General features: G+C 41.6%; 2 protein-coding genes and 1 long non-coding RNA gene across 5 annotated transcripts; 1 reads left to right on the plus strand and 2 right to left on the minus strand.

The window, feature by feature from the left end:
- Nucleotides 1–696: 696 nt before the first annotated feature.
- On the minus strand, nucleotides 697–10267 carry FAM221A (family with sequence similarity 221 member A). Of its 2 annotated transcripts, none has more exons than XM_083578880.1 (7): nucleotides 9795–10267; nucleotides 8751–8924; nucleotides 7218–7408; nucleotides 6411–6617; nucleotides 4437–4550; nucleotides 1942–2030; nucleotides 697–783 (listed from the first exon to the last, which is right to left on the minus strand). In XM_083578880.1, the coding sequence occupies exons 1-7, from the start codon at nucleotides 9857–9859 to the stop codon at nucleotides 721–723; spliced, it is 903 nt and encodes a 300-aa protein (XP_083435006.1). In that variant the 5' UTR covers nucleotides 9860–10267; the 3' UTR covers nucleotides 697–720. The 2 variants fall into 2 exon arrangements, with proteins under 2 accessions (XP_083435006.1, XP_083435007.1); XM_083578881.1 differs by lacking the exon at nucleotides 9795–10267 and adding an exon at nucleotides 9377–9642.
- Nucleotides 10268–12819: 2552 nt separating this feature from the next.
- Nucleotides 12820–13251, plus strand: LOC310745863. The gene is made up of 2 exons (XR_014540402.1): nucleotides 12820–13001; nucleotides 13037–13251. It is a non-coding gene; the product is annotated as an uncharacterized lncRNA (long non-coding RNA).
- On the minus strand, nucleotides 13106–19029 carry CCDC126 (coiled-coil domain containing 126). 2 transcript variants are annotated; one of them, XM_083578955.1, is made up of 4 exons: nucleotides 18740–19029; nucleotides 17423–17496; nucleotides 16112–16494; nucleotides 13106–14680 (listed from the first exon to the last, which is right to left on the minus strand). In XM_083578955.1, the coding sequence occupies exons 3-4, from the start codon at nucleotides 16347–16349 to the stop codon at nucleotides 14502–14504; spliced, it is 417 nt and encodes a 138-aa protein (XP_083435081.1). In that variant the 5' UTR covers nucleotides 16350–16494; nucleotides 17423–17496; nucleotides 18740–19029; the 3' UTR covers nucleotides 13106–14501. The 2 variants fall into 2 exon arrangements, with proteins under 2 accessions (XP_083435081.1, XP_083435082.1); XM_083578956.1 differs by lacking the exon at nucleotides 17423–17496 and having other exon boundaries at nucleotides 18740–19012.
- Between the last annotated feature and the right edge of the window lie 1875 nt (nucleotides 19030–20904).

A 20904-nucleotide genomic window follows, 5' to 3' on the forward strand; every position in this document is an offset into this window, starting at 1 on the left:
TTCAAGTAAATTAAACGTGTACAATTCGGCTCCACATATCTGGTATGTCAACATTTCTGCTGTATAGCTTTATGTTAAACCTAATTAGTTTTCTTCAGCCTCTAATTACTGGTCATAAACCTGCAGGTATCAGCAGGTGGCTATCAAACAAGCTCACTTCTTAGTATTATCTCATCCTGTTTTGCTCAATAAAGTATACAGACGGATTGCTTATTGTTCACTGTATTGTTAATCCCTTTCATAGGATGAAAATCATAACCTTAACAGTCTAATTTTATGAGTATTTTCGCCCCATGCTGTCCTTTCAAATCCAGAGTTTTTATCACTGGTAGCTTGATATTTTTATTAGAAATAGATAATGATAACATTTTAAAACTTTAAAGGAAATAAAACAAATCACCCTTTGACTGGTGTAAATTTATGTAGAAGAAAAGAAGCTCCAAACAGCTAAAAGAACAGGGATATAATTTTATTATTTGATCTCTGTATTCAAACATGTTTTGCTGATACTTAACATGTGAGTGAGAAAACCATTGTCCTTGGCATATTCTATCTAGTTGGATGACATTATTTTTGCTTCCATGCCTAGAAAGAAATAGATGTACTACCACATATTATCTTATAGAAAAATCTTCACATACTGATTTCATTAAAGAAAACGTATCTAAACACTAATAAATCACAATGAATAAAAAATGTATTCTTTTGTTTTATTGGTTATCATGAATTTTTTGTCACTGGACGCTTTCCTTTCTGTTTTGCAGCAGCCTTTTCTTGCTTCAACTGTGATGAAAAAGAAAAAAGAAAACATTAAAATACATTCACTTATAAAATAACCTCTTTTGACTTAAAGACCTAGCCAATTATAAAACAAAGCAGCTTCAAGGAGTGAGCTATGCTCATTTTCCTGCCAAATTTCACATTGCCTGTACTTAGCTGCAGCCAACCTAAATCCAGCCACTTTTCTACCCTATTAGCATTAATGCCATTTCTCACTGTGAGCCACTCTGGTGTGCTATATACTTTCTGGTTTCTTCCTTCTTTTCACCACTTCTTTTCACAGTTGAAGTGGTTGGCCACTACAAAGCAAAACCAAGATCGGAGTTCAGTAGACCCACCAGATACGAACTTAATTTGTTCTGGGGGTCCGTATGTACCCCAAAAAGTCTGCATCTAGAGGCGCCATTTCTGCGCACGCACGCGGCGCAGTAGAGTGCTTCTGCGCATGTGTGTGTGGCAAAACCCAAAAGTTACATTACCCGAAGGTAATGTAACCCACGGGTCCACTGTAATGTTGAGACTGCAATAGGAGATGGTGGGAGCACAAGGAAAAAATAATCATTATTGCTATTATTAATTTATTCATTTGCTGCTTAATGCCCAGATGAAAACGTAACTGCATAACATTGTTAGAAATACAGACTATTTAAAAAAAGACACCATAATTAAAATATACAATAAAACAATTCCATTAAAACAGCACAGCAATTAAAACAACAGGCTCTGGCCAAGAGATCAAGTGAATGCTTGGGTAAGCAGGTATGTCTTCAAAAGCTGGTGGAAGGCCAAGACAGAGGAGGCCTCTCATATTTCAGCAGGGAAATTATGCCACAATACCAGAGCCATCAGGGAAAAAGCCCACCTCTGTGTCACCGCAAGCCAATACTAAGCAAACTTACCACAGGAAATCATTGCTCTCGGTAAATCCATTTGACCAGTTTGCGGTGTTTATCTGCTTAAATTTCTATCACTTAATAAATTATGAGAAACCTGATATTTCCTTCTCTACAACCACATTTGATTCTGAGATACCAACATAATTCCCTAAAGTATTTTAACAAAGTTATATAGAAATTAAAAATGTCTCACATTCAGCAAAAGCGAATTATCTTCAGCTTTAAAGAAATGCTTTTGCTTTAAACTACGTATGCAATGGCTTACCCGTTCCTGATACTGTCTTTCAAAATAAGCCATGTCATCTTCGTCAGGTTTTCTTAAAGAGGCAACTTGCATTGCTGTACTTGCACCTCCTTAAAAGCAACATACTTTTAATTAGATAAATTCTAGAATTGTATCTGGGCAATATCAAATGTTAGTCATACTCAAGTAGATCAAGGGGTCTTCTCTGTTGAGTATGGCTCAAGTGGATATCATCTCTTGTTCCAGAGCTTCTCAGATCAGAATGTATTAAAAATTAATTTCATTAGAATTTCGTAAGCATACTTACTGGAAAGCAAGGCTCACTGAAATCAATTGAACTTACAACCAAATAAACATGCTTAGCACCTCTAATCTCTCCTGTAATCACACTTGCCAGCACATGAAATTGAAAAGATAACTACCATCTTGAATCAGCTTGTTTGACAAGAGAATATGTGTAAATAAGGTTCACTCCTGCTTTTGACTTGCCCTCATTGTTCAATCCTTAGTACATCAAACCAAAACATACTAGCAAATGCATCAGCCCACCTCAAACGCCTATTTATAGGAACAGCATCCATGAGAAAATGTATCCCAAGTTTAACACCAGACATGGTAAGGTAAAAAAGGTAAAGGTAAAGGACCCCCTGGACGGTTAAGTTCAGTCAAAGGCAGCTATGGGGTTGCGGCGCTCATCTCTCTTTCAGGCCGAGGGAGCCGGCGTTTGTCCACAGACAGCTATCTGGGTCATGTGGCCCCCATGACTAAACCACTTCTGGCACAACAGGACACTGTGACGGAAGCCAGAGCACACGGAAACACCGTTTACCTTACCGCTGCAGCGATACCTATTTATCTACTTGCACTGGTGTGCTTTTGAACTGCTAGGTTGGCAGGAGTTGGGGCAGAGTAATGGCAGCTCACCCCATTGAGCAGATTCAAACCGCTGACCTTCTGATCGGCAAGCCCAAGAGGCTCAGTGGTTTAGACTACAGCACCACCCGCATCCCTACTGGACATAGTAGTTTCTCTCAGACCCTCTGTCATCTCCCTCTCCTCTTTCATCAACTCCCTGGACTCCAACTGTACAGGGAATCCTGGAAGGAAGCTTATTCTAGTTGTCAGAACACAGGAACTGTATTATGTACTTCCCAGTCCTCAGAAGATCACATACACCCCCTTGCTCTCTGCCAGAGTACCCTACCAAGTCTTCATTACGTTCTGCCTAGAGTGACTTGAGTTTTCTTTTTCTGTTGAATTTGCACAAAACGACTAATGCAGTTTGGGTTGACCCGGAATGTTCTACCACTTGAGGCAAAACAGAAAATGGTGCCGCCCCTTCCACTGCCACCGCCCTCCCCATAATCTCTTCCGCCTGAGGCAGCCCTGGGAAACCTTGGCATGCTGAAGGTGGCAGGGGAGAATACAGTGGTACCTCAGGTTACAGACGCTTCAGGTTACAGACTCCGCTAACCCAGAAATAGTACCTTGGGTTAAGAACATTGCTTCAGGATGAGAACAGAAATCGTGCTCCGGCAGCGCGGCGGCAGCAGGAGGCCCCATTAGCTAAAGTGGTACCTCAGGTTAAGAATAGTTTCAGGTTAAGAACGGACCTCCAGAACGAATTAAGTTCTTAAGAAGAAGAAGAAGAAGAGTTTGGATTTGATATCCCGCTTTATCACTACCTGAAGGAGTCTCAAAGTGGCTAACGTTCTCCTTTTCCCTTCCTCCCCCACAACAAACACTCTGTGAGGTGAGTGGGGCTGAGAGACTTCAGAGAAGTGTGACTGGCCCAAGGTCACCCAGCAGCTGCATGTGGAGGAGGAATGGAGACGCGAACCTGGTTCCCCAGATTACGAGTCTACTGCTCTTAACGACTACACCACACTGGCTTAACCCGAGATACCACTGTGATGGAGGCTGGAGAAGAACAAGCAGTGGTGGGGCTCAGGGGCCCCGCACCACCCGAAACGGCAGCGTGGGTCTTGCATCCGCCAGGCGTACTCCGAGGGCAGCTTGCCGCGGCACCCTTCTGGGCGGATTGCTGCGGCGCCCCCCACCCTGGGCGGAGCGCAGATCACTGCGGCGCCCCCGTGGACGGCTCGCCCCGCCCCCACCACTCTGGGTGCCGGAGCAGCTAGCTGCGCCCCTGGTGGGGTGACAGAGAAATCAGGTGACAAGCGCAGGAGGCAGCTAGCAATGCATTCCTCAGAGGCTCAGATCTGCCACATGTACCCACTGCCAGGTGATTGCCTCACTGAGCCTCATAGGTGGGCCAATCTTGTATACAGTACCTTTCCTTAACTAGGCACTCCAACCTCCTAATTGCTGAACCGTCCCAAGAGCAAACACATTTTAAATGTGTGCTAAACTTAAATCCCCTAAAGGCTGCAACCATTACACCATCGCTGATGCTAGGTCACGTATCTGGAAAGGCAGCATTTATTCAGCTGCTCACAGTGTATTTAATCAGGTAACACATTGACTACTTAAAGAAAGAAAAGTAATTCCATTACCATCTGTTAACTGGGGACGTCCTTGCGTGGAACTAGAAGGTCCCTGCAATGCTTTTAGGAAGGGATGATCCATGTTGGTTACAGGAGATTCTAGGAACTCGATGGAAGGTGCTCCTTAAAATGAAACCAGCAGTTTAGGGAGAAGAAATCCAAATTAACCAGAAACATGAAGAATTGCAGCCACCGATGAAAAACAAATTAAAAATGTTGCTGATTCAGTAAGACGAACAAGAAGCAAGTCCAACAAAGCTAGCCAACTCTGTCTTGAAAAAGAAATGTGGTGATCTACCACGGAGATAGAAAATGGCACCCTGAATTGAAGACCAGTTATTGGTCTCATTAAAAAACACTCAGCATTTTAGAATTATACTTGTTATTAAATTAAAACAAATGTTTGAAAATATAGATAAAAGCATAACGAAAACGGGTGTGTGCCAGATTTATTACTTTGGCTTTGGAAGGAGCTAAGTGTAATATGCCCATGGCTCAGATTTTATCACTTGCTGTCTGCCTATGTTCTGTTAATTTGCAGCTGATGTTTCCTATTTTGTTGGTGGTGGTATTCAGCATTTAATTATTATATTGTTTCATGTGCAATTCCTCCCTGGGGTCATTTGAAATGGGGGTGGGTGGGTTATAAATTGTGCAGGGAGGAGCTCTACTATTTTGGTCACAGGCTGTGCAGCGTTTTAAAAGAAAGCACCAATCACATTAGGCCTGGAAGAGCATGGGCAGTCATGATAGTTGCTACGAAATGGGCCAGGATTCCTAACTTTGTATTTATTTAGGAAGAAGGGGGCAACATCCAGCTGCTATAGTTTCTAAGTCATCTTCAGATACAGCTCCCTGTACTACAGTCAATCCTCAAGGCTGCAAAAATGTAGATAAGAATGACAAGACCCCCTCTGCGTCAGAGCGCTTGCAACAGATACAAATGATAAAATCAGGGGTCAGCAAACTTTTTCAGCAGGGGGCTGGTCCACTGTCCCTCAGACCTTGTGGTGGGCCGCACTATATTTTGAAGGGAAAAAATGAACAAATTCCTATGCCCCACAAATAACCCAGAGATGCATTTTAAATAAAAGCACACATTCTACTCATGTAAAAACACCAGGCAGGCCCTAAAAATAACCCAGATATGCATTTTAAATAAAAGGACGCATTCTACTCATGTAAAAATACGCTGATTCCTGGACCGTCCGCGGACCGGATTTAGAAGGCGAATGGGCCGGATCCAGCCCCCGGGCCTTAGTTTGCCTACCCATGATAAAAATGCACTCTTCACCAGTGCCATTATCTGCTTTTCCAGGACAAAGTAGGCTTAGGAGAAATCCATGGATCTGTACTTGTTTTGCTAGGATGAATAGTACTTTACCCAAAAAAGACACAGCAAGTCCCCCATGAGAACTTGTTTTCTTTGGAATCAGTTTCAGGTTATTTATTATTTTACTTTATCACTTGTCCCCAGCTTCCAAACTGATAAGGGTTAAAATGCCAAGAGAGTGGTAGTCAACCAGGTTTTACTCAAATTTTTGAAATAAATTAAGACATCTAAATTAAGTCTATTAATGTCAAGAGGTCCACAATGAGTAAAATTTAGTTGAATACCACCCATAGATTTGGGAATCATCAGTTTGGCCACACCCAACTTCAAAGCTCCAAATTATCTCTGCCAATGGCTTCATATGAATGTTAAACTGCATGGCAGTAAGGCCAAGGCTTGCGGGGTACCACAGGTCAAATCCCATGGTGCTGACCTTGTCTTTCCAACTGCACATTGCTAGGAAAAACATACCATTCATTCTGTGGGGCACCAGACTACCGGATTGGTACCTCTGCACCTATATTTATAATTTAAAACTACACAGACGTCGCAATCTGGTTAAATTATCTGATACACTTTGGAACTATCAATAAAGCAAAAAACAGATAGATGTAAATTCAATTTTTCATTTCAAGTCCCCCAATTCTTACCTATCCCACTGTCATCAAGTCTCATGTATCCTTCTGCTAGTGAACTAAAGCCAGTTAGTCCTCCCATGGCGGCATATGGGACATCTTGCCCCACTGGTTTTCCTTGGGTTAAGCGTTCCTCTTTTGTTTCCACTACTGTTTCATGAGCATATGTTGGCTGCCCACATCCACAAGTAAAGCAACTGTGAAACCCTGAACATTTGGAACCTAATTCAAAACATTTTAAGATAGCATCAGATAGACCAAAATATTTGACTCCCTTTCACTCAGTGGCAGTTTTGTTTGAGTATTTCCTCTCTGTAGCACCAACTACACAAACAATTGCTACAGCTGGAAACAGCTTAATAGGATGCGTAAGTGTATTCTTTGAGTCCAGGGCAGACATGGTGTAAATCTAAGGCCTACAATATTCGGCGATCATAAATACTATTTATTCTACCGGTACAATGAAACATATTTAAACAATAATGTTCAGATGGACTCTACTTATACAGAAAGCTGCCAGTGGCAGAAAAAGTATCCTTCAAAAAGCCCATGTTCAGACTTCCAAATACGGAAGTAGCATAAATCAGGAAATGGTTTAATAATATGCAAATTAACCAGATTTGGAATGTGAAATACAATGTTGAGCTTGCATGCTGAATATGAGTTTCCTAGTTACAGAACCCACCACATTTTCATTAGTACTCTCCACACCTACAAATATACATGGTTATAGTATCACACAATGCCTCAAGGGACATATTTGTGTAATGAAAAGCTGCTACACTTACATATGACATGCTTAATTATCCAAAACTCACTTACATGTGTTGCATGGAAACCCAGGTGCCGCACTGTGCTGATCAGCAAAGTGCTTACATCTACAGCGGATGGGCTGAGTCCCATTGAGAGGAATGAAGTTATAAGATTTGCATGGGCAAGGGCCCACCCTACAGGGTAAAGAAATAGGACGTTCCTTTGGGATCTCTTCAAAGTCTGTTTTGTGTTGTTTATACCTGGGGGAAGGGAAATGTAAACATACTATTCAGCGATCATTTGCTTTATTTATTTACCATTTATTTAGAGAATTTGTACTCTACTCTTCAGGCAAAAAGGCAGATCCAGAGTGGCATACATGAAATCAAAACAAGACACGTCCTACTTAAATTCTTAATTTATTATTATTATTATTATTATTATTATTATTATTATTATTAATTTTAAATACAATGCACAAGGGGAAAAGGACAAGGAGGAAAAAGGAAAATAAAACTCAAAACTCAGGCATCAATTTCTAGATGGTTGTTCCTATATTGGGCAGCTGGCACGGTTCAGAGGCAGGAGGTGGAGCAGGGCCTCTAGCAAAGCAGATGCGATGAGCCCGGCTTCCTGTCTCTCCCACTGAGGCAGCCTGATGGAATAGCTGCTCCCAGATGATGGTTGAAGGGATGGGGAGACCTGATGGAGGTGGCCTGTCGCAGCAGAACTGATGGAGTGAGCCCTGCTTCTCTGCTGTCCCACTGCTGGAATGGCTGTCCCCAGACAACAGTTGAGCTATTTACAAAATATTATTCTAAGCAATCATGTCCCAATCTTTTATGAATGGGACCAGGTTCAATAAACCACTTGACTGAGGTTGCCACCAACCCAGCCTCTCTCTCGAATCTTCTGGCACATAGAAAATTTCTATGGTAGTGAGTCAGTCTTTTACTGTGTGCTAGTCTTGCCGAGAAAAATTATTGCTGCTTCTTCAAAGCCATGACTGAAATAAGTCTGAACATTACATGTGCCAGGGGGGAAATGAAGGCGCACTGTAATGTTAAAGCCATTGGTAATGATAACCAAGGTTTATAAACCAATAACAAACTGTGGCTTACAAGCATGGTTTGTTTGTGGTCAATAAACCATGGTTAAGGTGCTGGGCTGGGCTGGATGTTCGTGTTCAACCATCATTTAGTAAGCAATTGTCTATAAACCGTAGCTTTGCATTATGTGGACCATGGCAGAGGGGGATCCCAGTAAAATATTTAGACACTTAAATTTGTAGACCATTCAAATTATTTGGAATATACCTTTGAATGTCATCCCAAGGTACTTGAAACTTAACATGAAGGGGCTCTTTTCCCCCCATTTTTAATGCATTTATAATTTATATGGAATATTATGAAACAATTTTCCTGATCTAAGAAATATTCTAAACCGCTCTGTGATCCTTGGATGAAAGGCGTACAGTAATTTAATAAATAAAAATAAATGCTTCCTAAAGCTTTGCAAGCCATAAGTTCTCAAGCTAACTGCACAACAAAAAAATACTTCCGTTGAACAGGAAATGTCTATGTAGGGCACAGAATGCCTCACCTGTGAGTACAAAAACATGGGGTTTCGGGGCCCACAAGTTTGCAGTCCATGCCAGTTGGTGATCTCCAGCTCACAAACAGTCTGTTTTGTAACCGTATTGGTAACATTTTTTTCTTGTACTTTTCATATTCTTCAGGAGTAAAAAGTTTCCCTCCATCATCTTCGCCTACAATTCTACGAAGAAGCGTTGCATGTTTAATTACAAACATCAATGTTCTGATAACACACACACAAAAATGAAGACTGTTGAAATGTCTGTGGCTTGGGAGAAAGTAGAAAGTGAAGAGACAATGTTTGCTGGGTGTTCTATTTCTGCTCATATCTATGTCCCAACATCAAAACAGTGCTACGATCCTCAGCATATTTCATAGAACATTCCCATTTAACTGCCTCTAACTGGAGGAAGCAGTTGAGGACTTCATTCTTTAAAAAGGCTATAAATCATAAAGTTTAAACATGTATTCCATACGACTTCATATCCTAGGACCTAGTCACTCACACCTTAAACTAAAACCTATAACCGATTTCAACTCACCACAAAAAGTAGCTATCTTTAGATTCGGTTGGAATTAAATACTCTTTCAAGCGCTTAACAATCAGAGGCTAGCCCTGTTAAAGACACCCACCTTGTTAAAGCAAGACTGGTGCCCCACGGACAGCTCTCTTATGTGTTTTGCTCACTGACACTGACTGATTGTGGGGGGAAAGAAAAAACCTCAAAGCATCTTACAAAGAGAGTAAACAATAAAAACATGCCTAGGCGGCGCATCGCTCAGGAGTATCACGCTTAGTAGTGAAGAAGGCAGGTTGCCAGGATCTGTGCGGAAAGACGGTCCTTTAGGTTGCTCGGGGTGAAGGACGTGCCCTTTGCACATGCTCAGAGGGCCCCTCGTGAGTTTTGGGTTTTCCGAGCCCCAACAAAAAGTGGAGACCACCTGAGCGGAGCGTCCCGTCCCCTCGGCCCGCTACCTACGCAGTGGCGATCGCCGCAAGCGATCCCCTCCTCCCCCCCGGCGGCTTTTCGTCCCCCTCGGTCCCGCTCACCTCTTGTATTCCAGGTATTCGTCTATGGCCGCGGCGGCCCCCGGTTGCAAAGTCAGCCGCTCCATGGCCGGGGCTGGCGCCGGGGTGAGTCGTCCCCGCGGCCGGATTTCCCTACCGAAAGAGGGAGACACGCGGCGGCGAGGACTGAAGGGCCTCGCGGGAGACAAAGAGGCGGCCCTCCCCTTTCCCTTCCCCGCCACCAGGAGAGGCGGGAGAGGCGGCTGCTTGCCAACCCTTGCCGTTTGTTGGGTCTCTAAGCGACGGTTCTAAGCGCGCCTTTCGGCGCCGGCTTTCGCTTTTTGCTGGCGGGGTGAGAACTCACGCCTCGCTAACTCCCCCTCGATAGTTCGAACTTAACCCAGTTTAATATTATTATTGGCAATCCTAAGGCCCCAACTATAAATATTCATAAATGCACACGTATCTGAATGTATAAACCATGTGTCTTGAGAGCAATCCTGAAGCCATTTTGACCTCAAATACTGTATTCCTCTGCGGTTAAGGGAGGCAAATGGGGAAAGCCTTCCTGTTTTCTCCCCCCCCCCTCTCCCCGTTTACAAATCCTGACAAATCCTGTTTTAAGAGCGTCTTTGTGTATGAATAGGGCGAGCCTGTGACCTGGATTCAGGTCAAGTAAAGTAATAGTCATCACAAAAGGATTGCCCAGGCAATGCAATCAGGGACCATTCTTAGGTATCCTGGCGGACAGGATTTCTGCTGTAGACCCACCTCCTATGATGTATGTGTGATGATTTTGGGGTGCTCTTTGGCTAAGTGGGTTGGGCAATGTCAAAAGCACACTTTTGTTCAGGGTCTCTCCCTCCTTGGAAGGAGGGGAAGGGAACTCTGTTGCAACAGAAGAACAAGTATCTGCCTTGCTTTCCACTGGATCCTGCCTCCCTCCATCCATTCTTCTCTGACCGATCATGGACTTAGGGGACCCATGGAATCCCATGGGGAGTTGGGGCAGCAAAAGCCAAACCCCAATTTTTGCATCAATATGTATAACACAGAGAGTTTTAATCCATTTTAAAAGATGGCTCACACCACTTCAGTTGTGCTGCAGACTTGGAATTTTAAACTCTCAAGGTAACAGCAAAATGCTTGGACCTGAGGAATGGAATCTGAACTCAGCTCGCTGCCCTCACTCATGGTTTTTGGACCCCAGGGATCTGGTGGAAACATCCTCAGCCTTGCAACCTCTTGTGCCTCCAGGTAGCTGCTACCACCCTTATGCACTGGAAAGAAAGAAAGAAAAAAAGAGCCCTGCAGCCTAAAAAACCTCGTAGCCATTTTGTGAGGGATTTTTGACTAAAGTGTCCTCTGGCTTGACTGCAAGGAAAATTATCACAGGGGGACCGGGGTGGAGTTCCCCTCCTGCCTGGCCACTGGCAGTGTTGGTTCAAGCTGTCCTTGCCCTCCTTGAAAGCATTCTTCACTCCAGATCAAGTCCAGGAGCAGCGCTGGTGACAATGTCCTGCTACAAACATTTAGTAATGTCTCAGTATTTACATTTGTTGAGACTAGCAGCAGAAGACGTGGCTCTTGATTATTTTGATATTTCACCTTTTATATTAAGCTCTCCATACAATTCATTAATACACAAATAATATTGCCTCCCCCCCAAAACAAAATTAAGCTAGAGAAAGAACACGGAACCAAAACATTAGTTTAGGTTTCTCTGTAACATATCCAGGAGAAAAGACAAGCTGCTTTTAAACTAAAAAGGAGCTTGCCTCCTCAAGCGTGAGAGTTGCTAAGTGAAAAACTTTTTTTAAAAAAAGTGCTGCATTTATTTTGCACGCAGTTCTCTTAACTTCCAGTTCAGCCCCTCTCTCATAATAGGCCTCGGCCCAGTATACCTGAAGGGGCATCTCCACCCCCACCTTTCAGCCCGGACACTGAGGTCCAGCTCCGAGGCCCTTCTGGCGGTTCCCTCCCTGCGAGAAGCGAAGTTACAGGGAACCAGGCAGAGGGACTTCTTGGTGGTGGTGCCCGCTCTGTGGAACGCCCTCCCGTCAGATGTCAAAGAAATAAACAACTATCTGACTTTTAGAAGACATCTGAAGGCAGCCCTGTTTAGGGAAGTTTTTATGTTTGATGTTGTCACTTTCTATTATTAATATTCTGTTGGGAGCAGCCCAGTATTAATTATTATTATTATTATTCAGTGTAGCTGAATGCTGCAAGATTTAGGAGAGGTGAAATAAAGTGCTTCTTCATCCCATGCATAAACTACAGAATTCACCCCACAATATGTGGTAACAGCCACTAACTTGGCTGACTTTAAAAGAGAATTAGACAAATTCATGAAGAATAAAGCTTCAAATGGTTACTAGCTATGATGGCTATGATCTACATCCAATGTTGTATATCATACTTTCGGAATCACTAGTGGGAAAGAGTACAATGGCACTCAAAACCTCCTTACAGACTTTCCATAGGCATCTGGCTGAGCACTATGAGAAAAGAATTCTAGACTAGATGGGCATTTGGCCCTGATCCGTCAGGTCTGCTCCTGTATATGACTAGTGGAGAATGTCACACAACAAAGAGAAATTCTGCATCAAACTTTCAAAGGCGGTAGATAAACGGGTAGACTCATTACATAATGTAACCCAAGGATTCATACAATGCTAGCCTCTTGTATGTTCCCTTATCCTCATGTTAAGGGATAGACTGTCCCGTAGCTTGTGAAAATGTACTTTGAATCAAGTCCCAATAAAATTTACTGACCAAAAAAAGTTTCAGGAGGCTTAGAAATGTATGTGCTCAGGAATGTAGCCTTATGATATAATCCTGTGAAATGTATACAGTGGTACCTCGGGTTAAGTACTTAATTCATTTCAGAGGTCTGTTCTTAACCTGAAACTGTTCTCAACCTGAAGCACCACTTTAGCCTATGGGGCCTCCTGCTGCCACCGCGCCACCAGAGTACAATTTCTGTTGTCATCCTGAAGCAAAGTTCTTAACTTGAAGCACTACTTCTGGGTTAGCAGACTCTGTAACCTGAAGGGTATGTAACCTGAAGCGTATCTAACCCGAGGTACCACTGTACTCCAAAGCTAGCCTCGCTGAGTTTAGCAAGGATTAATCCTAGGTTTACTTTTGAGTAGAATAGAATATACCATTAGTGTTTTTATTTACCAAGTCTAGCCTGTGATATGTGACTTCTAGTCATTTAATTTTTAAAGCAACGGTTAAAAGGTAAGCCGTTTAAAACATGTAGAAAGCAACCACAGATTTTCATTTTATGCAAAATCATGAATACACTCCTACTGAGGATAAGAACTTATTGGACACTCAAAACCTTTGACCATATATTTCACTTTATTTATTTTATTCTATCCAGATGCTATAATCATCTGCAGGGATAATAATTCAGGACGGTATATAATCTAGCACCGCAAATCTTGTTCTCCCTTTAAATAAAAGTTCTTTAAAAAAAACCAAAAAACCTACACAGCATATTTTAAGCATAAAATACCAAAACAAACCCTTTAGAGATCATTCCGTATAGATGCAAAAACTCAAGACTGGCACTTTATTTTTATAATTTAGGATACAAAAAGCACACTGTGTAACATAGTGTACCCTTGCTGCAAATTCTCTGCTATAAGGCTAACATGGATATAAGGCAATGTTCACCTTTGCTCCCACTCAATTTAAAGTCCACCATGGAAGAGCTCGGGTTCAAATCCACCAGGATTTACTACTGTTTCACAACCAACATTCATTCAAAAGGCCATTGCAAAGCAGCAGTGTCTGAGAGACTATACCCCTCTAGCTCATCTTTTCAGTAAGTATCAAGGTGTCTTGCTTCCCTTCATCTAAATTCAGCTTGTCACTCTTGGTTTTCTTTCAAAAGAGTAACTTAAGAGCTAGTGTTACATTCATCATAGGCTGTAGGATACTCAAATATTCACCAAAAAAACAATGGACGAAAAGCTAGCAGTGTTCAATACCTGGTAAGTGTGGCTTCTATCACTTAAGGTTTTTATCTTCAGTTGCTAAATACATACATTTATTTATTGTTAACAGCTATGTACCATCACAGATTATCTTTGATCATCTAAGCGTCCTAATTCTGTAGCAAGTGTGTGTGCACTTGGGCAGATCGCCCTTTTAAGCTTTTACAAACGATAGTATTTTTAATACATTCTCTCTAGCTATTTCACAGATAGTGCAAATAAAAGACATTCTTTGGATCACCATTTTAGGATGTTATCCACAACATGATATCCATTGTAGAAATCAATCAGCCAAAGGTGATGTTAAAATATACTTTACACATACATAAATTTCCAGCACTCATATTAAAGGCTCATATTATCCTTCATTGCTATGCATTAGTAAACCAGGTCACAAGATTAAGCTAAAATTTCCAAAGATATGTTAGATTTATATTTAAATAGATATTTAGATATTAAATCTACCTCTTTTTCATGATCATAATCGCCATGATTATCATAGAACCTCACATATGGATGTACACATTATCTACTTTCCTTACTACACTAGCTATGTTTCCAGCATCTCTTTTAAATAAGATGTTGTACAGTGTTGCTTTATGAAAGAGCTATCTTTAAAAGGTTTTAGAGCTTGATATAAAAGAAGTTAGAACTGTATTCAGCATTTCCTGTTGCAACAGGATGCAGACCTCCATGCCAACCACTGGTTTGTGTTTTTTTCCCTATTGTAACAGAACTAGACACCAGTCAGAATCACTTTGTTTACCCGTTTGCTTGTAGTTGCTGGCATCAAGTTCCCATTTGTAGTATTTGTTGCTGAGCCATTTACAACCATGTAATCAACCTTGTTTTCCAGTTTGACCAAGCGTTGCAAGATGTCATCTAGAAGAACTGCGATCGTTCGTTTTAGATCAGCTAGAGAAAAAACAAACACAGAAAGGAATCCTGTCTATTTTGCACTCCACAGTGGAACTATTTATAGTAAAAGAAGCATAGGTGCTCATACTAAAGGTAAAGGACCCCTGGACAGTTAAATCCAGTGAAAGGCGGCTATGGGGTTGCGGTGCTCATCTCGCTTTCAGGCCGAGGGAGCCAGCGTTTGTCCACAGACAGCTTTCTGGGTCAGGTGGCCAGCATGACTAAACTGCTTCTGGTGCAACAGGACACTGTGACAGAAACCACAGCGCACAGAAAGGCTGTCTACCTTCCCACCACAGCAGTACCTATTTATCTACTTGCACAGGCTGCTTTCGAACTGCTAGGTTGGCAGGATCTGGGACAGAGCAACGGGAACTCACTCCGTCACGGGGATTCAAACCGCCGACCTTCTGATCAGCAAGCCCAAGAGGCTCAGTGATTTACTGTGCCAAGATAGCTGAAGAACAGGAATTACAAAGGGAGATGCAAGTCCCCCCACAACCAAATTTTTGTTTTATTGGTCCTAGACCCACCCCTTTCCAATTAGTGCATTTAGGCATTGAATAACATATCTGGTTATATTGATTATTTATTTATTTGCTTCATCTAGGTTTTTTCTTCAGAAACTGACACACAGAGAATGGATTTCTTATTCTTTCTCATTTCATTCAGTCCAACTGGCACAGAACTAGCCATCTCTCTTTGGTTTTTTTTCTTCTTGTTGTTTATCCACACCACTGGTAGTGAGTTCTAGGAAATATTGTGCATAGCATATAAAAAGAATGACTGTGTTTTAACATATGCATTGAATTCTACCAGCTGCTCTCTAAGATACAGTAGTACCTTTGTCCCGAACAGCTTGGCTCCCAAACAAATTGGCTCCCGAACGCCATGAACGCGGAAGTAAGTGTTCCAATTTGCAAACGTTTTTTGGAAGCTGAACATCTGACGCGACTTCCACAGCTTCCGCTTGAGTGCAGGAAGAACAGATTAAGTTCGAGAACCAAGGTACCACCGTATTTTACAGTGTACAGTTTTCAAAATTATATACCTAGCCAATTCTAGTGTTTCCCCCCCAATTTGATACCTTTACTACTTCTGTTAAACCTTTCCAGATGTGGCCATTTTCTAGGACTCCAAAATATGGATATATAATTCATATACATATGAATATTATGTGTATCCTAATACCCTCAATAAACCAATGACTTTTCTCAAGGATATAAAACACTGTGCATTTCTTAACCTCAGCTAAATGTGGGATTTCATAGCCATGATCGTTTCTATAACAGTTTCCCTGTTAATAATTAGACAATAGTTCTACAAAAAAATAAGAACTTTTGAAAGTATGCTTGGTATTGCATTTCATATTCTAAAATTAAGAGTTAAATAGAGACATGACCTCAAAGAAAGTTTATTATGTCTTACCGTATCCTGCCATCGAGACTCCATTACCACCATTCATGATATTCTTGTTTTCTTCTGCCAGTGCTCTAACATACCTTTTACTTAAGTCAAGTATTTGTTCACGCAATTCAGCACTGCTCTGTTGCCTTGGATGCTGAAAGGTGTAGCGCAGTAACATTATGCCCCAGATAAAACCAAATACCAGCAGAAGTAAGCTCAATTTCTGGGACACGTTTTTTCTTGAAAATGCAAAAAACATTTCTGAGCAGGCCAAAATGTCAACATAAGGAACCAAGGCTCAAGTCACAGTATTTTCATGGTAGTTAAAAAAAAAAAATTCACAACAGAGTTACCCTTCTGGAGAGATCATTTTGTAAACTTTTCCCAACGGACATGGTTGATTCCTGAAACATTATTGTAAAAAATATTATCAGTCTTAAGTCTTCGTAAGATGAGCTTTATTATGACCAACTTCTAAATTTAACTTCACCATTCATCAGAGACACGTAAATTAAACAAAGCCTATGATTTGCCACTGGGCAGTCCTTAAAGCATGTTGCAAGTCCATGATGCAACCTACAGTTCAAGCTTGAACTTGTCTGGTATCTTCACTACTTTAGCTCTATAATATGGGAATAACAATGGCCTACAACACAGTTCTTGTAAGACCAAGACAACGTATATGAAGCATGAGGAGCACATCAGAAAACAGTGAGAGCAATCCTGTACATGTCTACTCCGAAGTAAGTGCCACTATACACGCCGTGGGAAAGCTGTAGCCTTCCAGATGTTGCTGGACTAAAACTTCCATCATTCTTGACTATTGGTCATGTGTGCTGGGGCCAATGTTAGTCCAGTTCCATCTGAAGGGCCACAAGTTCCCCACCACTATTATGTGTACCTCCATGAGAGCACATCCCACAGAAAACAATGGGACTTACTTTTCTATGTAGGCATGCACAGAATTGCACCGTCATTCCTAGGTAACTTTTAAGCTGCAGACCTAAACACATTAGAATCTGCAAAGCAAGCACGTTGGACAAAGTGAGACATCTTCTAAATGTATAGGATTGCGCTTTAAGTCTTATCATGGTTGTTATAAACTAAACATGTTTTAATTAATAATGTGCCTTATCAGATTAGTCCATTATTTAATTAAAACTAACAAATAAAAATGGCATATTATCAAAATCACAAAACAGGTGCATTTTGGAGATAAATATAATTTACAGTTTATTTGCTTTAATAAAACTATCATTTGAACTGGAGTAGCCCAGAACTGATCAACAGACTGCAAGTCAAAAATGCTAAAGGCAGTATAAGTTAACTTACATTAGCTAGTCTGATGCTTTCTTTAGTTATCAGAGCAAATAGCTCAACTGGCAGCCATTTAGATGATGGAGAATCTTTCAAGAGAAGAAGAAAAAGTGAGAGTTCATTTAGGTTGTTACCACTAGGAATTTAGATATAATTGAGAAAATATTATGCAAGATAAAATAATAAAATTTCATAGTTAATCCCTAAAACCACAAAATACTTAAAGTTCAAATTTGAAATTATTAATCATTTACAATATAATAAATGACTAAGCCACTCACCCCAATCAGTATTTGGGCTGTTAACTCTAGGTCATATCTATGCATGTAAAAAATGAATCCTAGCATAATCCACATTCTGCTTAAACCTCAATTTCTAATAATAAACAATTATTTCGTAATACCTCTTATATTTCTTTTGAGCTTTGTTTAGAAGGCTTTATTATTATTTTTAATGGGCCTGGCTCTGTAGGAGACGTAAGGTTCAAAGTTACACAAAGCTCTTCATCAGGCAAATTTACCATTTTTGCTACAAAGTAAACATAGCATTGAAAAGGAGGAAAGCAATTCCAAACCATTATAATTTATGAACTGGGGAGAGAATGATTACTTAGATATTCGCTATCCATCCATAGACAGCCAAGCTACCTGATCTATACCAAATGAATACATCTATATAAAAAGTAAGGCAGATGGGCTACATCAACCACTTCCTAGGTCATACTGCAAGCTTCTCTCAAAAACAGTGTTTCGTTCAAGTAGCAACATTTATGCAGCACTACTGTACTCCAAACTCTGCAAGAAATCTAAATAAAGAGTTCCATGTAACACAGAAGCTTGTGTATTTTCACACCAGGCAGTGTACACCTATCTTGTACTTGAAATAGTGCGATCCCATGTACAGTATGTCTACTTAGTAGAAAGCACATCGGAGCTCAATTGGGCTTACTTCCAAGAAATATATATACAGGATTGTGCTATTAGTCTCGGGCATTGACCTGGCCAAGTCTTTGAGTGTAACAGATTAAAATAATCATGAAAGGGATAGCCAACCGAAACATAACGATTCAGTTAAGTGTAAGTCTACCATCGGCAGGAAGTCGGTCTAAAAAAGAACCTTGCTCGGTTTTGCAGCCTACAAACAGTAAGCTGGAAAAAAAGAGAGAAATGGCGGGGAGGGGATTTCTGAAGGCACAGGAGAAATTAGGGATTCGGGACGGGAGAGCCGGAACACAACAGCCTCTCTTTAAAGAGGGGAAGTTGCCATTGCGAAAGAAGCATGAGGTTTTGCCTGGAACGCGTCGCCTCAAAGGAAACAAACATCAGATCTTACCTTGCAAGCACAGCTGGCTGAAAACGCAGGGCTGCCCAAGGGCCATGGGCAAATGTCCATCAGCATTTTATGCTCTCCAGCCCACCTAAGCCATATAGGCAAGCGCGTCCGCCCTTCCGGCCCGCGATCTGCTTCTCACCCAGATCACGCTCTCCGATCCTCTATGGGGGTTACCATGCAACCCCGCACGCTCTGCCGGAGCTCTCCGCGCGCACGGCAAACGCCCCGGTTAAGCTCCGCCCGCCGGACGCCAGCCTCCGCTTACTGCGTTGTACATAGGAAGACCAGCGCGGTCGAGGCGCATGCGGACTTCACTTCCGGCTACTTCGGGGAAGGGGGGGGGAGAGGGAGGGAAAGTATCGGATATAAAACTAAACATCAGTGATGATGGACCGTGTATGTCTCATCTGACGTACCGTCAGAAGTTTTAACTCGTTGCAATCCGAAAGTTTGCATTTCAGCTTTCAACCCACGCCTAGTTTCGTTTTAAATGCCTAATAGGCTTTCCCCCACCCTTACCGATAAATACTAATTTACTTAAATAAATAGTATATTACATGAATAGTAATTATATTGGCAGTTTTTGTCAGCTAGAGGACTCCCACGTTGTGTCCTGTCATTTGGCCTATTTGTCCAGTTATTATGCCTGTCTGCTTGATAATCTTGTTATAGTATAGGTTGCCAATAAATGTGCTGCTGGGTTGTGCTATGACTGAGGGCAGAGTTAATCTTATCCTCTGCAGCTGGTATATGAGACAGGTGCGATGTATTTGGTTCTCCAATTCCGTCAAGTTCATTGTGAGTCTTTTGACTTATAAACCCAACCACCTCTTTTGCTAACATAAGACCTTAGGATTCTAACTATCCAGAATCCAGCTTTACATTGCAATCCAATTCCGTCCCACTGAATTAACACCCTATTAAATATTTATATGATTTCAGCCTTACTTTAGGCGTATCCCAATGGAATTTCCCCCACTCTCTGAAGAGCACTCACTATCATATAACACAAACTGCTTTTGAAACTCTTCTCACTTACAAAAGGAGTTTCCTGGGTGGGATTGGGGAGCTGCTATTTTAGAAACCCAAACCCAAACTTCCCTCATGCATGCATAATTTGTGGAGTAATTAGGCCAATCAAAATAGTAGACTAGCTTTTTTTGTCCAGAACTCATCACGAGGCTGGATGTTAAGCAAAGGGGAATGAGGAGAAAGGTGATGGTTTGGTGTTAAAGCTTATAAAGTCTGCATTGGTATCAGTCTTAAGTGTGTGGGAGGATGGGAAAGAGAAGATTCCTATTTTTTTTTAAAGTATATATAATCCAGCATACTGTGACTGCTTGGGCAATGCATGCTGCTCACAAGTCAACATGTGCAGGCATGACAGACACCAGAATAGGCCTGTGGTATCTGAAGAAGTGTGCATGCACACGAAAGCTCATACCAATAACAAACTTAGTTGGTCTCTAAGGTGCTACTGGAAGGAATTCTTTTTATTTTGTTTTGAGGCCTGTTATAGGGATTGCAGAGGTGGTGGGTGAGTAGGCAGGGGAGATTACGTACCTAGTCCTAGGTCATTGCATAGCCTCTGATTTGCCCATTACACACTTCAGTCACTTTCTCCAGCTCACTCCTAAAAAATATATAAAGGGTTTTAAAAAGGAAGTCTCTCCCTGGTGTTAACAGCAATTGATGCAGTTGGCAGAGCCCTTCTAGGGTTGCCATGTGTCCTCTTTTTCCAGGACAAACCCTCTTTTTCAGGGGTAAAATTTGAGACAAATTGCATTTACAGTGGTACCTCGGGTTAAGAACTTAATTCGTTCTGCAGGTCCGTTCTTAACCTGAAACTGTTCTTAACCTGAGGTACCAATTTAGCTAATGGGGCCTCCCGCTGCCGCCACCGTGCAATTTCTGTTCTCATCCTGAAGCAAAGTTCTTAACCCGAGGTACTATTTCTGGGTTAGCAGAGTCTGTAACCTGAAGTGTCTGTAACCCAAGATACCACTGTATTTGCTTTGAACGGCCATCATAGCGTTCTCTTTTCTGCTTTTCAAAATATGGCAACCCTACCTCAGGCACGTCCAACTTCCAAGAGACTGTGATCTACTCCCACTATTAAAAAAAACTGGCAGTGATCTCCCCATTAGATTGACCAGAGTTGTTGA

The sequence above is a fragment of the Podarcis filfolensis genome (assembly GCF_964270895.1).
Source record: "Podarcis filfolensis genome assembly, chromosome: 12".
NCBI lineage: Eukaryota > Metazoa > Chordata > Lepidosauria > Squamata > Lacertidae > Podarcis > Podarcis filfolensis.